Consider the following 21839-nt stretch of genomic DNA (forward strand, 5'->3'; position numbering starts at 1 on the left):
ATCCGATTTGGGCTTCTGTGAGAGCATTGTAAATGGTTGCAGCTCAGGAAAATCTGCTCCAGCTAGTGGAACGCAGGGACTGTAGACAGGATGAAATAACTCTGTATCTTAAAAAAGAAAAAATAATGCCTTGTTTGCTTTGGCAACTGGTGCACTTGTTACACACAGCCATGTCCAGCGCTCTATACCCACCCGGCCCTGTGTGACATACTGCAGACCCATCCGGCGCTCAGTGCAGATGCTGCAGTAAGGAATACACCCAGTCACTTCTAGCTTTCTTCATCCCAAACTCATGGTCTAAAGCTGTGCAACTTGCCGCCCATTCACCAGACGCACGTCTCCGGGGAGTTGCTGAACTCTGAGACATGGGGCAAAGGCAGTGGGAACATCATATACTGACAAGGAAGGCTTGGCAGATGCTAAATATACAATACATAATGATGGTAATAAAAATACAGTGAGTACCCAGTACCAAGTACCCAAAGTACGAGTATCCCCTGATAAGTTAGTAAAACGAAGCACCTTGAGTCCTATTGGAGAAAGTAAATCATAATAAATGGTACTTGAGTATTTGCAGGGCGCTCACTAAGCTATTTGCTTAGTGGGCTATTCTGTGTAGAGAAATCGCATCGCACGTTTTCGTGCCGTGTGATGCGATGCGATCTCACTAGTTAATTTATTCACTACACCTGGCCGCGGAACGCACGCAAAATCGCATGCGATCGTATGCAATTTTGCGTGTGATGCGATTTAGCACAACACCCCCAGTATACACGTCTATGCGATGCAATGGGATTTAGCACACCCCCCACTATCCACGTCACCCCAAAGCGTGGCGAGCGCAGAGAGCCCCGCGAGGGGACGTGGAATGCGTCCTCCCGACCTTTTCATACCCCCACTATCCACGTCGGCGTGGAGTTGATTTCATAAAGTGTGGCGAGCCCGAAACGTAGCGAGCCCCGCGAGGGAACACGGAACACATGTAAAGTAATCTGTGCCCGCTCCCCACCCCCTGCCCACAACCTGGCCATGCCCCAGAAAACCACCACTGAAGGGGTGAAATATGCAGTTATGGTTGTGTATTACGCTCCCCCCACCACTCCTCTGCTGTTTGTGGTCTGCACTGCAACCCCCGGGGAGCAACCATCAATGGTCCCAACCATGAAACAGCTGTGTCGCAGATCTATATCAAATAGATTTTTTAAAACAACAATAGTACTAACAAACATTTCTAGACATACCTTTTTGTGATACCCCACTTAAATTCATGATACAGATGGTGGGGAGCGGGTGTAATAGATCAATTATCTGGACTTTTTGTTTGTCAGCAACTTCTAAATCATACCGCTTTCAGACCGCACTCCGAACACGGCTTATTGCCGTGTTCGCGGGGCCTAAACACGGGTCACGGTGCGGTCTGAAAAGGCCACCACGGGTCGAGCAACACGGGTGTTCAACCCTGGTAATGACCAGGGTTGAACACGGCTATGACCCGTGTCAAGCGCAGTGTGAACGGGTGCCTGGGTCGAGCGACCCGTGTCCCGTTCACAGTATGGAGGAGGCAGCACTGTCAGCTCCAAGTACTGCCTCCTCCCGAGCCCCCGATGACGCGCCGCCGCCCAGCACCGCCCCATGTGACGTCACCGACTCGGCAATATGCCGTGTTGGAACTTTCAGACCGCATTGCCGTGTTGCTCTGGGGATGGGACCCGTGTCCTAATCCCGTGTGCGACACGGCATTTGCGGTCTGAAAGTAGTATCAGATTACACCCAGCAGTGAGGCAAGGGTTCTTCCCCCAGATGGTAAATGCACAACCAGGCTAGTATGTACAAGAACTGAATATTTAATTTAAATGACCCCAGGTGAGAACTGGAATGGGTCGGAAAGATGGCAACTGTATCACTAATGAACTATCGCTATAAACTACAGGATAATTAAAACAATACATATATATATTCATAAGAGACACAGAAACTGGATATTCACATACGCATAACTTAATATGCATTCTGCAGGCGCTCAGATACCAGTGATCAGAATGCTATGAAGTCTCTGCAGATTACAGTATGTGATGACCTGTACATCAGGGACATTATTCTGATCCACACGCAACGCTGCGAAATTAGCCCCCCGTTGCTCGCCGAATTCCCTGCAGGGCTGCAAATGGATGTTTTGCATTAACATCCATTTACGCAGCCTTGGGTGCAGGGGCCGAATCACAATGATTTGGAAGGTGCATGAAAAACTAAGACACTCTCTGGTCTCTTAGTTTGCGTGCTCCATGTTCAGGAAGAGGGCGGTCAGGTGACATCCAGTGATGTCACAGCTGCCCGCCCCTGGCACCCGTGTCATTGCCTTATTTTCATGGGAACGCCCATAAAATGCTGGGTGTTTCCATGATAGCAGCGCTGTCCAAGATGCCCCCCAACCCCCTGCCCCGCACTGATAGGTGTGAATGTGATGGCGGTCTAGAAGTTCGCCATGCCCGCTTGCACCCAGCATATGCACAGAAGAAAAACATTACTCCCCCGTGCAAACGCTCAGGGGAGCAAGTGAACCAAAATAAGGCCCCAGGTCACATCTGAGCATTCATTACAGGCCCACGTGTATACTGCCGTAATATGTATATAAACGTACGGTACATACCTTATTATTGTTAAAATATATTTATATGGCACCACAAGGGATTCGCAGCACCCACTTACAGAGTACATAAACATAAAAAGCAAAATAGGAAACAGTGACTTACAGTTGACTACAATAGAGGACAAGTATAAGGTATATAACCATATGCCTATAGTATATAGTATATAGTAGAGGACACTATAATAAGCATCAGCATGGCAGAGAACAGCAGGATTTGGTTCCATTGAAGATGGTTCAAGAGAAGAGAAACCAAATGATTGATATAAGAAATAAGGCAGTTTATACCTCCAGGATGGGGGCTGGCATGAAGGAACATCACATGACATCCTAACTCTGACAGGGGATGTTTCTGTGCTGGACATTAAGGAGGTTATTCTGGTTGGTGCGTACATTTCCGAAATCTTTCGGAGAGGTCCGCACGCCACGCTGTATGGACATTGTCCGAAGAAACGCCCACCGTACCTCCGCATACGGACGGACTCACACTAGAAGAACAGGGCATGTTTACGGACGACATCCAAACCTTGCGTGTGCGGTGGACACACATATTCTGCACGGTCTTACAGCGTTTGCACGGTCTTACCGCGTCAGAACGGACGGGACCCTGGCCGTACGCACCAATGCGGTGTATTTTCTCAAAAATCACCACTCTTATCTGAACTCCGAAATCGGTCACATGCTTTTTCCATTTTCTGTTTGACGTTATTGTAATAAATTTATATTTTGATCCCCAAATGTGTGGTTTTATTGGTAAATGTACAAGTGACATGTATATTTATATTAGGCTAGTTTAGGCTAGGCTAAATTAGTGTTTAGTAATGGTCCATTTAAGCTGCAATGGTTCCAATTGAAGCAATGAGAATAGTGTAATTAATGAGTAATGAGTAAAGGAGTGGATTGTATTGTGTTCAGCTGACATTGGTTGCGGTGCGCCCGTACTGATTGGGCGTTCCGAATGCCTAGCGCATGACCGAGTGGTGTCCGCAAAGCAATACTTGCTTTTGAAGACCGCATGTTTGCTGCCTTTTTGTTTGTGTGCATTCGGTGTGCTGTCCGAATGCACGCGTACCAGAATGAGTGCACTCCCTCGTGTACGCCCATGTTTACACCCAGTTTAGCCTACTTTGAAACTACGCCCCTGTGTATTTCTGAATGACGCCCATAATACGCCCATATCTCCAGAGTGATTGCGGTGCACATTTCTGTACGGTATTAGTGCGAACAAGTACGGAGACCATGCGTGGCACATGCGCATAGCGTTGCCCACGCATGCGCAGACGGCTAAAAAACGCCATCCGAAAGAGTTCGGGAAAGTACGCATCGACCAGAATAAGGCCCTAAGTGCTTGGTGTTGCAGGCCAAAGCCTCTTTTTAGGTGATTCTGGTTGGTTTGCTACAGCAAACTCCTTTTATAACGGACAAACCATGCTGCACGGCAGGGGGGCTGATGAAACGTGCTAAGAGTGTTACAATACATTAGGGTGAGTTATTTTGTTTCTGTGCAGAGTACATACTGGCTGCTTTATTCTTATTTATTTACCCAAATGTAACTCTCTCTGCACATGTTACATCTGCCCCACTTGCAGTGCACATGTTTTTGTCCATTAAAGGAGTTTGCTTTTGCAAACCAACCAGAATCACCCTCTTTGTTTGCTGTCCTCCCTCCCTTGTGGTTTTTGTTGATTTTGGTTGACTTTGTTTAAAATGGCGCCATCCTCTACGCCTTCTTTCAAAATGGCCTAACCTGAGTGGGATCACATTAGTTCTGAAACGGCATTCACAGAATCGCCTATACAGTAGTAGTTTATGACAGCAGTATTATATGTGGGTGTTACAGGTCTGTTAGTGATACATCCCAACTTCAGGGTGTCACTATACAAATTTTTTATACCAAGATTGTTTGTACCTCCTTCCTTGGGCTGCTACTGCTCTTAGTATTAGGGGCGGGATGTATTAATATACATCGCCGCCCCTCCCCGCCCTGCCGCCGCGATGCTACCGCATATGTACTAACATATGCGGCTAGCATCGGGGTGCGGTGACGGAGTCCCTCGCGATACCTGTAATGTGGTGTGCTGGGGTCTCCGTCACATCCCGGCGGCTGTCAGTGTCCCCGGAGTCTCCTCCTCCCCCCTGCAGCCAGATGTTTTACCGGCTGTGACACCTGCTGGGGGAGGAGATCGATGGAGGACGGGAGGGGGGGTCGCGTGGATGGCGGGCAGCGATAGAAGCCCATTACCCTGCCCGGCGGAGACGGGGTGGACGGGTAATGGTACATAGGAAAATGCGTTAAAACCCCCGTTTTACCGCATTTTCCCTTTAGTACATCCCGCCCTAGGTCTCAAATACATTCCAGGTACATTAGCACCTTATTATACTGTGCTCTGAGGATATTTTTCCTTTGATTATCTAATCTGCATACTTCTGTATATAAATTAAACACCAACGTTGTTTTTTTCTTTTTAGAACTTCATGAAAGTGTAATTTAACATATTGGAATCATCAGGGATGCAGTAAGACCTATATAATATCATCCGGAATGTAATTTATGTTCTCATGAGTAATTAATAGCACTGTACCTAGCAGTGTGTGACATAAATTATTTTCCTACTCAATCTTGCGGAGTGTTCCCTAATGTTATTACTTAGGATTTGTGTGTGTGTAAATACAGGCGGTAATCTAAAGCAGATAATATTGCCTGCTATTAGCTGGAAGCACCCAGACAGTGGTTACAGAAACTGCTTCCACATGAGGAAGAAGTCTGGGAATAATCAGCAGGACCCGGCATAGGCCCTTATTCTGCTTGAAGCGGTAACGGCCGCTTGCGGCCGTTCCGCCGATGTTTTCGGTCTGCGCATGTGCAGAGGGCACTCTGCGCATGTGCAGCCGAAATCGCCGCACACGTATTTTGACCGCCGCAAAGGGGGTGGATAGGGGCGTGAGGGGCTACGAAGCCTCATTTGCATATGCATACGCCCCGCGTTTCATGGGCGTTCCCATGCAAACGCGGGGCGTACGCTTGCTAATGAGGCTATGACGCGTGGGTACAGGGCGGGCATCTGACATCGCCGGATGTCAGCTGCCCGCCCCCATACAAGATTTCACACGGACAAGTGTCCGTGTGGTCTTGTGCTGCGGGACCTGGTGGAGCGTGCGGCCCTGCATTCGATGTTCGGCGACCATCGAATGCAGGGGCTGCTCCCACCATGGAGGAGGCGTATCCCCGTCCAAAATCATGCGGATCGCCACATGGCCGCGTACGGACGGCTGTGGCGATCCGTCTGGAAGGCGGGGATTCGCCTGGTGCGGTCAGAGCCGCATATGCGGCTCTGGCCGCACCGATCAGAATAAGGGCCATAGTCAGGACCTCATACTAATTATTGTATTAGTTTGACAGGGGGGTGTTGTCATCTTTTCAGGGGTGACACTAAAATGCCCAGTGACTGGGAGCTGGTTCCCGTAATGTGACATTATGCTGCAGCATCTGACTCCTGTCACTAAGGAGGAGACTGCAGCGCAGGTACAGTCTCTGGGGGCAGCCCAACATTTCCAGAGAGATCATGCCTGAGAGATGAGACGCTGACATATGGAGAAAAATAAAAGATGTTTAAGCAGCGCTGGTTGGAAATACTAAGACCAATTGGACTGGTTTCACAATAAAAAACATACAATTTATTATACACAATGTAATGAAGTTAAAATTGAGCATTATTTATATTCTTATGCAATTGCTGAAATATATGATGAATAGCATAAAATAAAATAAATGAATGTTAAAAAAATGCTAGTACACTAGATTTAAGTCCCATGATTCCTGGTATAATAGGGGGATAAATGAATTTTGAGGCATCTGTCCGTTCCTATTGTGCCCTTTTTACAGCAATCCCAAGTTTGAAAATGGGGGGGGGGGGGGGGGGGGGGTGTTGGTTTTACCGTCCACTTGTGGGGTAGCGTCCTGCGCTGTCAGTAACCTCCTCAGCTGATGTTATGCTGGTCCAAGTGGATGTCCAAATTGACTTGGAAGAAGGAAAGCGCTGAAGGTGCATGGTGAAGTGGCTCCTGTTCTGGAACTGGTGGAGGTTTCCACTGGAGGGCTGGTTCGGATCGGTCCCAATCAGAGATGAAGGATGGATGCAAAATGCCAGGAATCTGGGTAGCACTCCTTCAATGGGGTCTGGGTGGCACCTCTGATGCGTTTCGCTGTATTCCACAGATTTATCAAAGGATCATTCATTTATTTTATTTTATGCTATTCGTCATATATTTCAGCAATTGCATAAGAATATAAATACTGCTCAATTTTAACTTCATTACATTGTGTATAATAAATTGTATGTTTTTTATTGTGAAACCAGTCCAATTGGTCTTAGTATTTCCAACCAGCGCTGCTTAAACATCTTTTCTTTTTGCTCACCCCTTATATAGGGACCGACTATCCCTATCTTTAGCAGCAGCTCAGTGAAAAACCCTCAGTCAAGCGCTACTAGCATCACCCTCTAGAGCAGGGCTGGGCAACACCGGCCCTCCAGATGTTAATGAACTACACATCCCAGCATGCCTTGCATCAGTTTCAGCATGACCACATAGCAAAACTAATGCAAAGCATCCTGGGATGTGTAGTTTATTAACATCTGGAGGGCCGGTGTTGCTCAGCCCTGCTCTAGGGGGTGCTGCCGATTCTCTTTTTTTCTTTGCTGACTTAAGGAGATACTGTATTTATCATACCTCCTGTGGTTGTTACCCATAGCAACAAGACAGAATCCAGCTACTGTGCTATAGAATGAAATAGATCAGAGATTCCTAAGCTACAGTGCACCATTACAGTCCATGCTTGGGTTTAGATAGTTAAATAAAATTGCCTGCAGTACTAAATAAGTCACCTGTGCTCAAGCTTGGATATTCTTAAAACATGAAATGTAATGGTGGAGTTTGTGCCCAGGGCTATTACAAATAAATATGGGATATAGGCCCTTATTCTGATCGGTGCGGCCCGATCAGAATATGCGGCCGCAACCGTGCAGGCGAATCCCCGCCTTCCATACGGATCGCCACCTGCCGTCCGTATGCGGATATGTGGCGATCCGCATGAAATTGGACGGGGATACGCCTCCTCCGTTTTGGGAGCAGCCCCTGCATTCGATGGTCGCCGAACATCGAATGCAGGGCCGCACGCTCCACCAGGTCCCGCAACACAAGACCACACGGACACTTGTCCGTGTGAAATCATGTATGGGGGCGGGCAGCTGACATCCGGCGATGTCAGATGCCCGCCCCGTACCCACGCGTCAGGGCCTCATTACCATGCATACGCCCCGCGTTTGCATGGGAACGCCCATGAAACGCGGGGCGTATGCATAGGGTAATGAGGCTAAGTAGCCCCTCACGCCCCTCTACGCCCCCTGTGCGGCGTATAAAGAATCCGTGCGGCGAAATCGCCTGCACATGCGCAGAGTGACCTCTGCACATGCGCAGACGATAACCATCGGCGGGACGACCGCATGCGGTAAAATCCGCACCGATCAGAATAAGGGCCATAGACACATGACCGGAGGTCACAATGTCAACATCGGCATCCCGATGGAGGTAATCCCAACATTGGTCAGGTAAGTATACCTACCCTCTCCCTGCCCCTCCTAACCCTAACTCTCCACCCCCCATCCAAACCCTAACCCCCCGCAACAGCCTGACTGACCCTAACTCTCCCTGCTAGTGCCTAACCTTAACCCCATCCATACCAAAGCCTAACCCTAACTCACCCTTCTAAGTGCCCCACCCTAAATCTCTCCTCCCCGAACACTAATGGCGAGATGTACTAAGCCTTAAAAAGTGATAAAATGGAGAGTGATAAACAACCAGCCAATCAGCTCCTACCTGTCATTTTCAAGCACAGCCTGTGGCATGACAGTTTGGGGCTGATTGGCTGGTGGTTTATCACTCTCTATTTTATCACTTTTCAAGCTTAGTATATCTGGCCAAACCTTACATTCCCTCCCTCGCAGCCTAAAGGCCCCCATACACTATGCGATTTTGAGCCGATTTCACCCGATTTCGGCACTTTGGGCCGATAAATCGGGTGAAATTGGCCCAAAATCGGTAGTTTGTGACATCTGATCCAATCTGATGCGCGTTCCCGCGCGCATCGGATCGGATCAGGGCGTCGGACCTGCTGAACATAAGATGTATCGGATCTGACCCATCATGGGCACATCGTGGGTACTTTTTAGCACCCACGATGTTTCAGATCCGATAGATCTATGGGTACCTTGAGGACCGGTTCAGGGGAGCTGTAGACGGGGACCGCAGATGCAGAGTAAAGACCGGGGGCGCGGCGGGAGAATAGGAAGAAATCCTACTCAAAAGACCGGGCAGCCGCGGCGCTGATTGGCTGAGCTCTCAGCCAATCAGCGGCCGCCCGGTCTTTTGAATAGGATTTCTTCCTATTCTCCCGCCGCGCCTCCGGTCTCTGTTCTCCATCTGTGGTCCCCATCTGCCGCTACATCTCCTGACGCTCCCCCGGACCACTCCCCGCTTCCAGCCTGCTCCTGCCGCTTCCCCTGACTGGTCCCCGCTGCCGAAGGAGTCGGGTAGGGGAACTGTAAATGCTCCGGGCAGGTGGAGGGAGCTAGGGGCGGGGGACATTTGTGGAGTCAGCGGACGCTGCGGGCCGGGGGACACAGAGGCGGCAGTAAACATAGAGGCAGGCAGGGGGGAGCCGGGAGCTGTCAGCGCTGGAATAAAAAAAAACATACATTGAATGGGCAGCCTGTGATTGGCTGAGCGCTCTCTCAGCCAGTCAGCAATTGGCTGAGAGAGCACTCAGCCAATCACAGGCTGCCCATTCATTGTATGGGCTTTTTTTTTCCAGCATTGACAGCTCCCGCCTCCCCCTGCCCGGCTCTCCGTCGCTGTCACTGTCCCCCGCAGCGTCCCCTGCAACCCGCTGCTGACTCTCCGGTCCCTGCGGCGCCCCCTGCCACGGACCCTCTCCCCCCCCCCCTGCTACTCCCCGGGTTTACATGTGATAAATCGCATCCGATTTATCACATGTAAAAAATGGCACATCAAGTGCCAAATCTTATCAAGCTCCCCGGGGAGCTGCCGGGGGAAGCTCAGGGGAAATCGGGGCTGACTTGTCTTTACGACAAGTCGCCCAAGTGTATGGGGGCCTTAACTCTGAGTCCCCCCTAGTGCCTAACCCCCCTCCCGGGTGTCGCGCTAGTGCTCCCCCTCCATACTTAACATTCAGCATTACGGCAGTCAGGATCCTAATTGATGTCAGGATTCCGGTTCCAGTATCCCGGCACCAGTAGGGATGCCGCCGTCGGTACAGTAAACACTGGCATCCTGACCACTGAGGCGCTTAACACACCCCATAAACATACCAACAGTTTTAAAATATGCAGTGCCATACCCTCCAACATGGCCCATTCCATTAGGTACAAAATGATCTGTTTCTGGACTTCCTTGGCAGTTGCAGAGGTGGGCAGCACAGTTCAATATTCAAAAAGGGAAGCCACACCTAATGCCAGTGGCGTAACTACAGAGGATGCAGGGGATGCAACTGCTATGGGGCCCGGGGGCTTGGAGGGCCCCAAAATCCTAGCAGGCTATCTCCTGCACCCTCTGTAATTGTGCTATTTGTATTTCCCCCTAAAGATAGTAAAGCCGCGGGTCCGGGGACAGTGTTTTTAGTGCAAGGGAGGAAGGGGGAGTGCCAGAACCGCTGCCCGGAAGCCGTTAGTACAGCAGCAGAAGTCGTCCTACTGCTGCTCACCTGCCGGCTGCCTGCCAGTGCCTGGCTGTGACGGCGGTGCCAGGGGAAAGAGGAGAGGACTGTTTGTTTGCTGCCCGGAGCTGCTCCCCCGACGAAGGAGGGGACCTGCTGCTGTTGCTGCCCGGAGCGGCTCCCTTGCGCAAGAGACCAGCTGCCACTCCTCCCTGGCGGAGGAGACCGGATACTATTGCCTCCTAGAGCCGTGCTCTGTCAGACGAGGGGTCCTGGTGTCCCGCTGCGGTTGCCTCCCAGAGCAACACACTACACAGAGCCACCACCCTGTGTGTGTGTGGGGAGATGGGACCCGCTGCTGCCCGGCGATGCTCCATGAAGGACCCGCTGCAAGGAGCTGCTTCTGCTGCTGCCACTGCCCCAAGCCACACCTCGAAGGAGAGGAAGTGGACGCTACAGACCTGGGGATGGTGAGAACAACCTTCCCCCCATCTGTCTGTTTGTGAGTCTGTCCCACCATGGTCCATCTGTCTAGTACTCCCCCCACCCTTTCTGTCTGTCTATGCCCCCCATCTGTCTCTCCCCCCCCCCATGTGGTGCTCTGTCTGACCATCTATGCTCACCACCTTTCTGTCTGTCTATGCTGCACCCTCCTTCTTTCTGTCATTCTGTCTCACTACATGGTTCTCTGTCTGTCAGTCTATCCCCCCCACACCTTCATCTCCCTGGGGGGGGGGGGCTTTGATTATTTTGCTATGGGGCCCACAAACTCCTAGTTATGCCTCTGCCTAATGCCACTCCAAGCATCACTGTCCTGGACTCACTGGCAGTTGATGTGACCACCCCTCTTTGAATTTTGGACTGTGCTGGAGTCCAACCTCTGTAACTGCCACTGGCAGGGAAGTCCAGGAACAGAGCATTTTGTACCTAATGGAATGGGTCCTGTTGGAGGGTATACAGTGCCTTTTACATGCAATCTCATATTAATGGCCCCCCAAAAAAGCTTAGTGGGTTTTTATTTTAAGAAAGAATCTGTAATTACCGTGAGACAAGGGCGTAACTACCATAGGTGCAGGGGGTGCAGCTGCTATGGGGCCTGTCAAAGTATCATGTGCTGTATACATTTTTCAGCATTAGGTGATAAATAGGGGCTCTTACAGACTTTTGCTATGGGGCCCACATGTATCTAGTTATGCCACTGCCGTGAAAAGATGAGGTGCCGCCACTGAACCTCACTAATGCCTTCATCTATTTCATTCGATATTACTTTATTAAAGTGCTTTAACAGTTGATGCAAACGTAAACATACTTTTCCCATATCACTATGCAGTCTATATACTAATAGTGTTACACTGTATGTATACGGCAATGGCAGTTTGAATCACTGAAAGAATTCAGATATCCTGCAGGCAAGTGGAGTGACTCTCGCAGTGTTATACATTATGCCATAAGTGATAATGTTTGTTTAAACTGTTCCTCAGCCTACAGATAAAATATCGTGCGATAGTTGCCATGCCGACAATTCAATTTGTGCTGGCAATGAAGATGAATAATTACACAGAAAGCTCATAGTACATAATGTAACTTTCATGCAGCCATCAATAGAACGCTTTAAACAATACAGCAATTCCCCAGGTATTAGAAGACTTACAGCTTTTTTCTCTGTGGCTACGAAAATCTCTTCACTGCAACAATATCACAGATATGGTGATAAAGATCTTTACCCACTGATGCTAACACAGCGTCATACAACAGCGGTTGGAGAGGTGGTGAATGGAGGACAATCTATTAACTCTTTGCATTCAACAGAGTAAATGTGATTGAAATGTGGTGGTAACAAGATGCGGCCGCTCCTGCGTAGTTCCCAACTGAAGGCGCAAGTGGTAGTGGGTATGTTACCATTGGAAACACTAGGTTCCATTCCTAGACCTTTCATCTTTACATGCATTTACAAGCTTTAGTAAAATCGTAATTAATTGATGTTGATAAATGGCCTAATATCATTAATGTTTATTTAATTTATGTATCAGCGGCTTAGCTTTGTTTGGGGTGCCCCCCCCCTCGCCGTTAATGGGGGGTGCCCCCCCCCCTCCCCGCCTGTCCGTCCTGCCCCCCGTGCCCCCTCCCCCCATTGCCGCATGCTTACCTGTCCGCGCATCCCGGCTCCCCTCCTAGCTTCAATAAATTCTATGCAGACGGACCACGATAAAATGGCCGCCCCCATACCGCAGACAGTTTCAGAGAACAGTCTGCTTTATGTGGCGGCCATTTTATCGTGGTCCGTCTCCATAGCATTGTTTGAAGCCAGGAGGGGAGCAGGGACGCGCGGACAGGTAAGCATGCCGGGGATGGGGGGCGAGGGGATTACTATAGCACCGCAGCCCCCCCGGCGCCCCCATTTGCACAGCCCCCCCCCCCCCCGACCGCGGGGGCTGCTGTGCTATAGTTACGCCACTGTAAACCATACAGTATATGTAGGTAATCTTATCCTTGCCAACTCCAATTACAATCCTGGGAGAACCTTCTAAACATCCGCAAGGCCTCAAGGAAGGTGGGATTGAAGAAAAATCACTGTTGTGGAATGGTACATTATCATTATCAGTCATTGCATACCACCCTCCAACATCTGAAGGGCAGAAATCGGTACACCCCCAGAAATGGGCGTGACCACGTGTAAAGGGGGTGTGGTTGCTGGTAAAAAGGGTTGTGACCATCCCCTTTCCGAATGTCAGCATTATAATATATATTAGTATTATCTGGCAGGTATACACAAGGGAGAGGAGCCAGATATCTATAAAGGCTGAGTCCCATCTAACTACAGCCTCAGAGCACAAAGCAGTGTAACAGCCCACCAAAAGTTACAGGAGGCAGAGGATGGAGCCGGGCACACGGAGGAGATAAACCACGTCAATCCCCCATGGCCAGAACACAGGCACAGCCCTCACACTTACCACTCAGGATGCAGAGGGAGCTGCGGGGGACACATCATCAACACACAGGTCCTGCCAGAGGCCGTCACGGTGGGCAGAAATTCAGAGGGCGCATGTATCAGGTCCCAAGAGGGCGTCCTGACGCGATGCATGCTGGTCCAGGACCCACGTTGCACCACTGGGAACGGGTGCAGAAGACAGCAACCGGCCAGATAATAGATTTCACGTACCGTCCGGGACCATGGATCACAGTGACGAGAAGGTGGACTAAGGAGCCACCTGAAAACTAAAGAAAACCGGTACATTCGGTTCACTTTGATTTAGCCGGTACAGACTGTAAAAAAAACGGTACTGTACCGGCTAACTCGGTACAGTTGGAGGTTTATGTCATTGCAAAATACACACCCCTCCCATCCCTTACCTGGAACTCACTACTCCTGAAATCCCCAGAGTGGGCCAAAAGAAAATTTGGCAATAAAATCCTCTACCAACACAGGCGTACATGGTAGAGGATTGAACGATCATTCAGCTTAAAAACCATACGATATTTAGGGCCAGATTCAATAGCAGTTGCTGAGGCTATTCAATTGCAGCCTGTAGTACAGGGGTGGGCAACTATTTTGGCTGGGGGGGCCGCTTAACACTACCAGTAAATATTCGAGGGCCACATATGCATATGTATGTGTGTATATATATATATATATACACACACACAGAGTATTACACACGTGTGTGTGGGTGTATTATGTGTATATATATATATATATATATATATATATATATATATACACATACATACACACACTGAGTACACAGTACAGTAAACAGTACTCATATGCACATAAAATATTTGCATACTTACTTTTGATTATTATTATTTTCCAGGGTGTGTGGTGCCTGAAAGATGGGGGGAAGCCAGGAGAGAGGAGAATAGCTGCATAGCTGTTTGCCACCTCATTCATTTGCCCGCCAAACTTAGCCCGAGATCGCCTGCCCTGCACAGCATTACAGGGCTTGTGGGAAGGGACGCTGTCACGCGGCGGCCGCACAATCCAATGGCGGGGAGGCGGCTGCCGCATCACCGCGTCCCCTCCCACGCTCCCAGTAATGCTGTGCGCGGCCGCCGCAGTCGGGTGTTCATGGCGCCGGAAAAGTACATCTATTTAGCCCTGCAAGTAAAGTCTGCCTATATAGGTACTGGCTCTCGCGGTCGTGGCCACCTCTGCTGATTACATGACAAGCGGCCTAATGCTAGTGGGGCCGCTTGTCATAGTAATAAAGGTCTGTGCGGCGGGCCAGTCATAAGCATGTTGCCCACCTCTGCTGTAGTAGCACGCAGAAAGCCCACAGACCGCACTTAACATAGATTTCTGCTCAAGCTGAGGGATAGGCTGGAAGCACAAGTCCACAGTAAGTAGAGTTTATGCTCTGATCCCGGGTGCCGCAAACGGTTCTGGGATAATGGGCCCACAATGTCGAGGTCCACAGTCACTAGGTCGACCACTATCTGTCAACAGTGACTAGTTCGACACCTAAGAATGGTTGACATACCCTGGGTCGACAGTGACAAAAGGTCGACACACGCTTTAAGGTTGACATGTACATGGTTGACACAAGTTTTTCACGTTTTTGGGGTGTCTATGTTGACAAATGTCGACATGGGCACCATCGAAGTGTACTGCGTCCATGCGCATGGTGAGCGTAGGCTTGTGTCGATCTTATTTCATTGTCCACCAAGGGAATGTCGACCATTTGTAGGTGTCGACCTAGACATTGTCGACCCAGGGACCGTCACAAATGCCTTAAACCACAGCTCTAGACACATTAGCTGCAGATTTACTGTGCAAGGAAAGATGCATCTAATTGAATAGTTCCAGGTGTAATAGTCAGAGGCTACAAGCACTTTTCTTCGGGTGCCGGACGGGGTCCCGACGTTTGGATCCCGACAGGCATTTACCCGACGTTGGGATCCCGACTGTCAAAACACCGGCAGCCGGGTTCCCGATGGCCACCTGCTATTTTCCCTCGTGGGGGTCCACGACCCCCATAGAGGGAGAGTAGAATAGGTGGCGAGCGCAGCGAGCCCGCAAGGGGCTTTGTTGCGCTCACCATGCTGTCTGAGTTCGGCCAGTCGGGATCCCGATGTCGGGCTAATGACTGTCGGGATCCCGACTGTCGGACCCCTATACCACACAACTTTTCCTCACACAGTAATTACACGGCTTGTTCAATCTGGCTTTTCACCAACATTTAGAGATTGCCCTCTGGGACTTGCCTTACAACAGGCCAGAGTTGTGGGGGGGCACAGTGCAGAATATGTTGGCGCATCCACCATGCTCGCCCGACTTGGAACCTGCAACTTCTTTCTGTTCCCTCACTTGAAATCGTGGCTCGCGGGAGAAAAAACACAATTAATAGCGCAATTCATGCAATTTGGCCGCAACAATTCCGGATGAGGGTGGTCGTGGTGGAAAAAACTATCCTATGAATCAATCTGAAATTTGGTATGGCGTTGTTTGAAAGATGCTAGTACACAGTAGTAACACCAACTTGCCTCAGCAACGCCACCTGTCTTCTAACACAGGTACTTATTGATCCACCCTCATATTGTTATAGAGTCCCAGTCTGGCTGTTTAACCTTTTGATTGCCAAGTGAATTTGTCAAAAATAGATATTAAAATTGCCAAGAAGACATTTTCATTCATCATAATGACCTGTAATGTTTACATGGTATTGGAAATATAATAATTTTTTTATACATTTTTTATTTGAACTTATGTAACCAATGTGAGCGACGCTGGCATTTTTAGCTGATGTTTTTGACATCTCTATTGGCACTCAAAGCGTTAAAGAACATGCTATTAATAAATTAACCTATTGATGAAGATAAACTAAAGATACTGAATGAGCTGCAAACTGACATTATATAATATGATTCTTGCATATTAGCACTTACAGTAAAATTGCAGCATTAGTTTAACAAATTTTGAAAACTGTATTATTATATAAACAAGGATATGGTACTGTAGCTGCACAAGGATTTATGCACATAGAAAAGTCATTTTACAAATATGTACTAAATAATAATAATAAAATGTATTTCTCTTTGTCATTTTTGACACCCATTTTCTGGGTGCTCCATGCATGCATAGTGAATAATACCCATTTTACACCAAAATCCTGGATCCGACCCGGTATTTGGAACATGGTTCCAAGCCAGGTCGGATCCGTGATTTGCTTCGTTTACACTGCAGTGCCGACCTGAAGTGTAAATGGGGGCGGCGCTTGGAGATGACATCATCTCCAAGCACCGGGGCTGCTGACAGCCGTGCCCCCGGACCCCTACGCTGGAGGCAAGCCCAGCCTCAGGTAAGCTGCTGGGCTGCCCCCAGCCTCAGTGCACCCCCCCTAGCCCCCATCCATGAGGTGAATGGATGCCACACAGGCATCAATTCACCTCCCCCCAGCCTCCGCTGCTGTACACACAGTACAGCAGACAGCAGCGGAGGCTGTGTGTGCCCACCGCCCAACCTCCATACTGACCGCAGGACGCTGCAGTCTGGAGGTTGGGCTTCCCCATTGTTATAAATGGGAGCCGGGTCAATTTACACTGCCCACTACCCAGGTCCTGCCTGTGTTCCACCCTGGTCAGGACCTGGGTAGAAGTTCCGTGTAAATGGACATGGGTTGACCCCTTTTACACCACTGCTGACCTGGGTCCACGAGGGAAAAACCCGAGTATTTGCGGCGGTGTAAAAGGGGTATTAGTGATGTACTATAGGAGGCTTCACGGTGCATGCATCAACTCAGCGCAAGTGAGGCAGCGAACTACTGTAAAATAAAACTAAACACACCTAAGTATCACCTGTATCAGTTGCATAAACACACTGGGCAGAAATGTGAGTTTTACATTTATGTAGTATGGTGGTTCCTCGAGTGCTTCCAACAGGTCATGTTTTCCAGGTCACCTGAGAGATGCACAGGTGTACTTACTATTCGCGGGCACATTTTAAAACATCTGCAGGTGGAGCTAATTATTTCACTTGTGATTCTGTGAGGAGACCTGGAAAAACGTGAACTGCTGGGGGTACTTGAGGACCGAGGTTGGGAACCACTGGCGTAGTGTGAAATATTTATGAATTTGTGCAGAACAAGCTGCATAATTATGTCCATTGGGCTAGGCAAATATTTTTGAATCTTTGCTTATATATGCTTGAAACTGAGGGTAAAAAGTGGAATCTAATAAAGGATTTCTGATTAGGGGGTATTCGGAAACAAATGTAGAGGCATATATGCATTCCAGGAGCCGTACTTTCTGCAGGTACCCAAGGGCTGATTCCAAAACACATTGATTTTTTTTAATATCAGGGCTAATGGCAAAAAGTAAATGAGATTGCCTTATGCTTCTAGTATGGCTGTGTGTCTGCGTATGTGGGTGAATATAGCGGTTAGCATTGCTGTCTCACAGCCCTGAGGCCATGCGTTGCATTCCTGTTCCACCTGTGTGGAGTGTGTGTGTGTGTGTGTGTGTGTTCTTACATTTTTTTTTCACCACAATCCAAAAGCATACTGATAGGTTAATTGGATTATGACAAATTACCCCTAGTGTGTGCAAGTATGCATTATAATAATAATTCATACCTCCCAACATGACCCTCTCCAGGAGGAACACAATGCTCTGCTCCTTGACTTCCCCCTTGATGTATGATTACCGTCACCTGAGATGAAACTCCTTTCTCATCAACTACCTGTTCAACACAGGTGATTGCATACATTAGGCGGGGTTCTCTAACATCCTCCACCACACATCACCGGCATTTGCATTAATCATCGCATATACACTAACATATGCGATTATTAACGCAAAGGACAGCTCTTGCGTTAAGAGCTGGCCTTTGCGTTGTGGCCGGCGACGTGCAGCGGGTCCCCCCTCCCTCCCTGGACCCTTACTTGGCTGCTGCTGCTCGGCCAGGGCTCCGCCTCCTCCTCCCTGCACCTGCAAGAGGTGCAGGGAGGAGGTCACTGGTCCAGGCAGCACAGCAGGAGGCTGCCCGGACACAGGTGAGTGGTGGTGGTGGGGGATGCAAAGGGAATCCCATAGGCTTCAATGGGGTTACACCATCTGTAACTGTCATAACCCCCCGCAGCGAAGCCCCGTGGCGGGGCTTTACTGCATATAAAAATGCGGTAAAACGCCCGAAAACCGGGTTTTTACAGCATTTTTGTTTGGTGCATCTCGCCCATTAAAAGGGAAGTCCAGGAGCAGAGCATTGTATCCCTCCTGGAGAGGGTCATGTTGGGAGGTATGATAATTTAAAGGAAATTTACTAAGATGGGAATAAGACTTCACATGTGATGTTGCTATGGGCAACCAATCAGAATCTATTTCTTATTTATTTAGCACCGTCTAGAACAGGGGTCCTCAAACTATTTTGCTCTGGGACCCCATCAGACAAAAAAAATTAATGACAGGATCCCAGCAATTTACTACAGAATGCCATCACATCACATGTGTAGTCAGCAGACAGCACATACATGGCAGCATTGTGGAGGCACAGAGTGATGGGAGGAGTCTGATATACCATAACCCATCACATCACATGTGTAGTCAGCAGACACCACATGCATGGCAGCATTGTGGAGGCACAAAATAATGGGAGGAGTCTAAAATAACAGAAAATTCAACAGATTTTTCAGACTCCTTGAATCACTGACTGAGATTAGAAAAGTCATCAGCCTGATGGTCAGCAACATGCAGTCGTGACCCCATGGTGAAAACGTCGGGACCCACATTGGGGTCAGAACCCACAGTTTGAGAACCGCTGGTCTAGAAGATAGACAGATCGGTTACCCATCACATGTGAAATCTTATTCCAATTTTAGTAAATTTCCCCCTTTATGTCTTATGTGTAAACTGTGGTGCAGAACCTTGTAACCTCAGAATAGGAAGGTTGCAATCATGATGTACACGGAGCATAGCCTAGGGGGTGTGGTATAGGATACCGTCAGTCGGGATCCCGTCAGTCATTAGCCTGACGTCGGGATCCCGACTGCCCTGGACTCAGACAGCATGGTGAGCGCAACAAAGCCCCTTGCGGGCACGGTGGCTCGCTACGTTCGCCACCTATTCTATTCTCCCCAGCGGCCGTCGGGCAACCGTCTGTCGGAGTTTTGACAGTCGGAATCCCGACGTTGGGTAAATGACCGCGTCCGGCACCCAGCCTACGGACACTTCTGTTGTGTGCAGCTCAAGCACTTCATAAATTAGGATTTTTGGGAATGGGTAAAAACCGTAACCGGACTAAACTTTGGAATGGAAAGGCTCCAGTCATCAAACTGAGTCATTTCGGAGCTTGCAGTGTTTGGTATGTGTGGTGCCTGTCGGGTGGCGGTGCCTCTTCAGTGAGGGTGCCTGTAACACCTATCACCAGAGAAACAGAGAGGGAAAGAGTACAGCCTCCCTGTATGGTCAGGGGATGTAGTATAAACCTGAACAGTCCGGACCATACAGGGGGGATGTAATGGCAAAGTTTGATGATTGGAGCCTGTCTGGTCCAGCGTTCCAGGTCCAGTCCGGTTCCTACTTAGTTACAGATATTCCCTATTCACCAGAGAACCACATATGATAGGTGTATCCAGCACACAGTCACTTGGCCCAAAATGTACAATCACTGGTCCCACACAATGTACAGTCACTGGACCACAATGTACAGTCACTGGTCTGCAATGTACAGTCACTGGAGACCCCCAATGTACAGTCACTGGCCCACAATGTACAGTCACTGGCCCACAATGTACAGTCACTGGCCCCCACAATGTACAGTCACTGGCCCCCCACATTGTACAGTTACTGGCCTGCAATGTACAGTCACTGGCCCTCCACATTGTACAGTCACTGGCCTGCAATGTACAGTCACTGGAGACCCCCAATGTACAGTCACTGGCCCACAATGTACAGTCACTGGCCTGCAATGTACAGTCACTTGAGACCCCAAATGTACAGTCACTGGCCCACAATGTACAGTCACTGGTCTCTCAATGTACAGTGACCGGCCCCCCACAATATACAGTCACCCTCCCCCCCACACACACACACAATGTACAGTCACTGGCCGCCGCAATGTACAGTTACTGCCTGCCCCCCCAATGTAGTCACTGGACCGCAATGTACAGTCACTGGTCAACATTACAATGTACAATCACTGCCCCCCCCCCCCCCCCCCATTGTACAGCCACTGCCCCCCCCCCCCCCATGTTCAGTTACTGACCACACTATGCATACAGTGCAGGGACACTAGCCATCTATGGATTTCTTCTTACAACTGCTGTACACTGTGCTTACAATAAACACTGATGCTGTAAAAATAGGCAAAGTCTTATCTTTTCTTCCTCTGTAGAACTACAAGTTCTACCATGACCTGCCTGCCATTTGCACATTTTGAAACAAACTCTGCTGCATCTGTACATAAAGCACAGGAAACTTAAGGCTATGCTGTTGTTAAAGTAGAGTCCTAAGGCCTTGCTGTCACTTGTAGTTCTACACCAGTTCTACACCAGCTGCACAGATCTAGCCCTAACTCTATTGTATATGATACATCTGCTGAACTCTGCATTAATAGGACACAGTCTGGCATCCTGTACACAGCACTGCAGGCTGGCATCCGCAGTGTACACAGCACTGCATCCCATAGAGGAGACACTGGACACAATGTAGCAATGAGACAGCTGCTGGCTGTGTACCTGTATGGTGGGGACGGGGTTCTCCGGGGCGTCCGTGTGGATCTCCTGTGAGGCTGAGGGGGTCTTGGACATGTTGTTTTGGACCATTGGAAGATAATAGAGTAACCCCTAAAAGAGGAGAAAATTGTGGAAGCCGAGAGCAGCCGCCGCTCTGAGATCCGGGCGCCGTGTGTCTGTGTTAGATTGCCTGATATGGTATCATGGCTGGAAGCAGCATCAGCCGGCCAGTCTCAGGAACCCTGCGGCACCCCTTCTCTCCCCCGCTCTATCCCTGGGAGTTGTAGCAAGAGGCGCACCACCAGTACCCCGGCCGGCAGGCAGCCTACAGAGTGGGCACACCCTGCCGGATCATTGCTGGCAGATAATCAGAGGTGTCTGCAGAGCCCCCAACGTCCTGATCCAAACTCTGCGCCCAGAGCTCCTCTGACAGCCCGGATACTTCAGCCAGAAACCCTGCAGGGAGCTGGCAGCGCTGACTGTACCCAGGACGCATGTGCGCTGGCAGAGAGCTGGATTACACAGTGCAATGAGATTTCAGCACAACATACTGCACTTCATCACTGGGGAAAGCGGTGCTGTTACTCATGTACCACCAGCTGGGCTGGATGCGGTGATCCATCACAGAGCAGAGACACGCATGCCAGCCAGCCCACATGGGTGTCATACAGTGCATGGACTGGAGACTGGGTGCCAGCCCACATGGGTGTAATACAATGCAAGGAGATGCTGACAGTACAGGAAGAGGCGACCCAGTCCACATGGGCTTCATACAATGCAGGGGCAGGCATGCCAGACC

At 49.4% G+C, this 21839-nt stretch overlaps 1 protein-coding gene across 2 annotated transcripts in view; it reads right to left on the reverse strand.

The window, feature by feature from the left end:
* CACNB2 (calcium voltage-gated channel auxiliary subunit beta 2) overlaps positions 1-21497 on the reverse strand; it is a 275681-nt gene extending 254184 nt beyond the window's left edge. The window contains exon 1 of one of the 2 annotated variants that reach the window (XM_083189322.1): positions 21044-21497. In XM_083189322.1, the coding sequence (XP_083045448.1) occupies positions 21044-21130 (87 nt within the window). In that variant the 5' untranslated portion in view covers positions 21131-21497. The remainder of the gene's footprint in view (positions 1-21043) is intronic. The other variant, XM_083189324.1, reaches the window with a different exon arrangement.
* Between the last annotated feature and the right edge of the window lie 342 nt (positions 21498-21839).

The sequence above is a fragment of the Crinia signifera genome, chromosome 5, assembly GCF_055691185.1.
Source record: "Crinia signifera chromosome 5, ASM5569118v1, whole genome shotgun sequence".
NCBI classification, from domain to species: domain Eukaryota; kingdom Metazoa; phylum Chordata; class Amphibia; order Anura; family Myobatrachidae; genus Crinia; species Crinia signifera.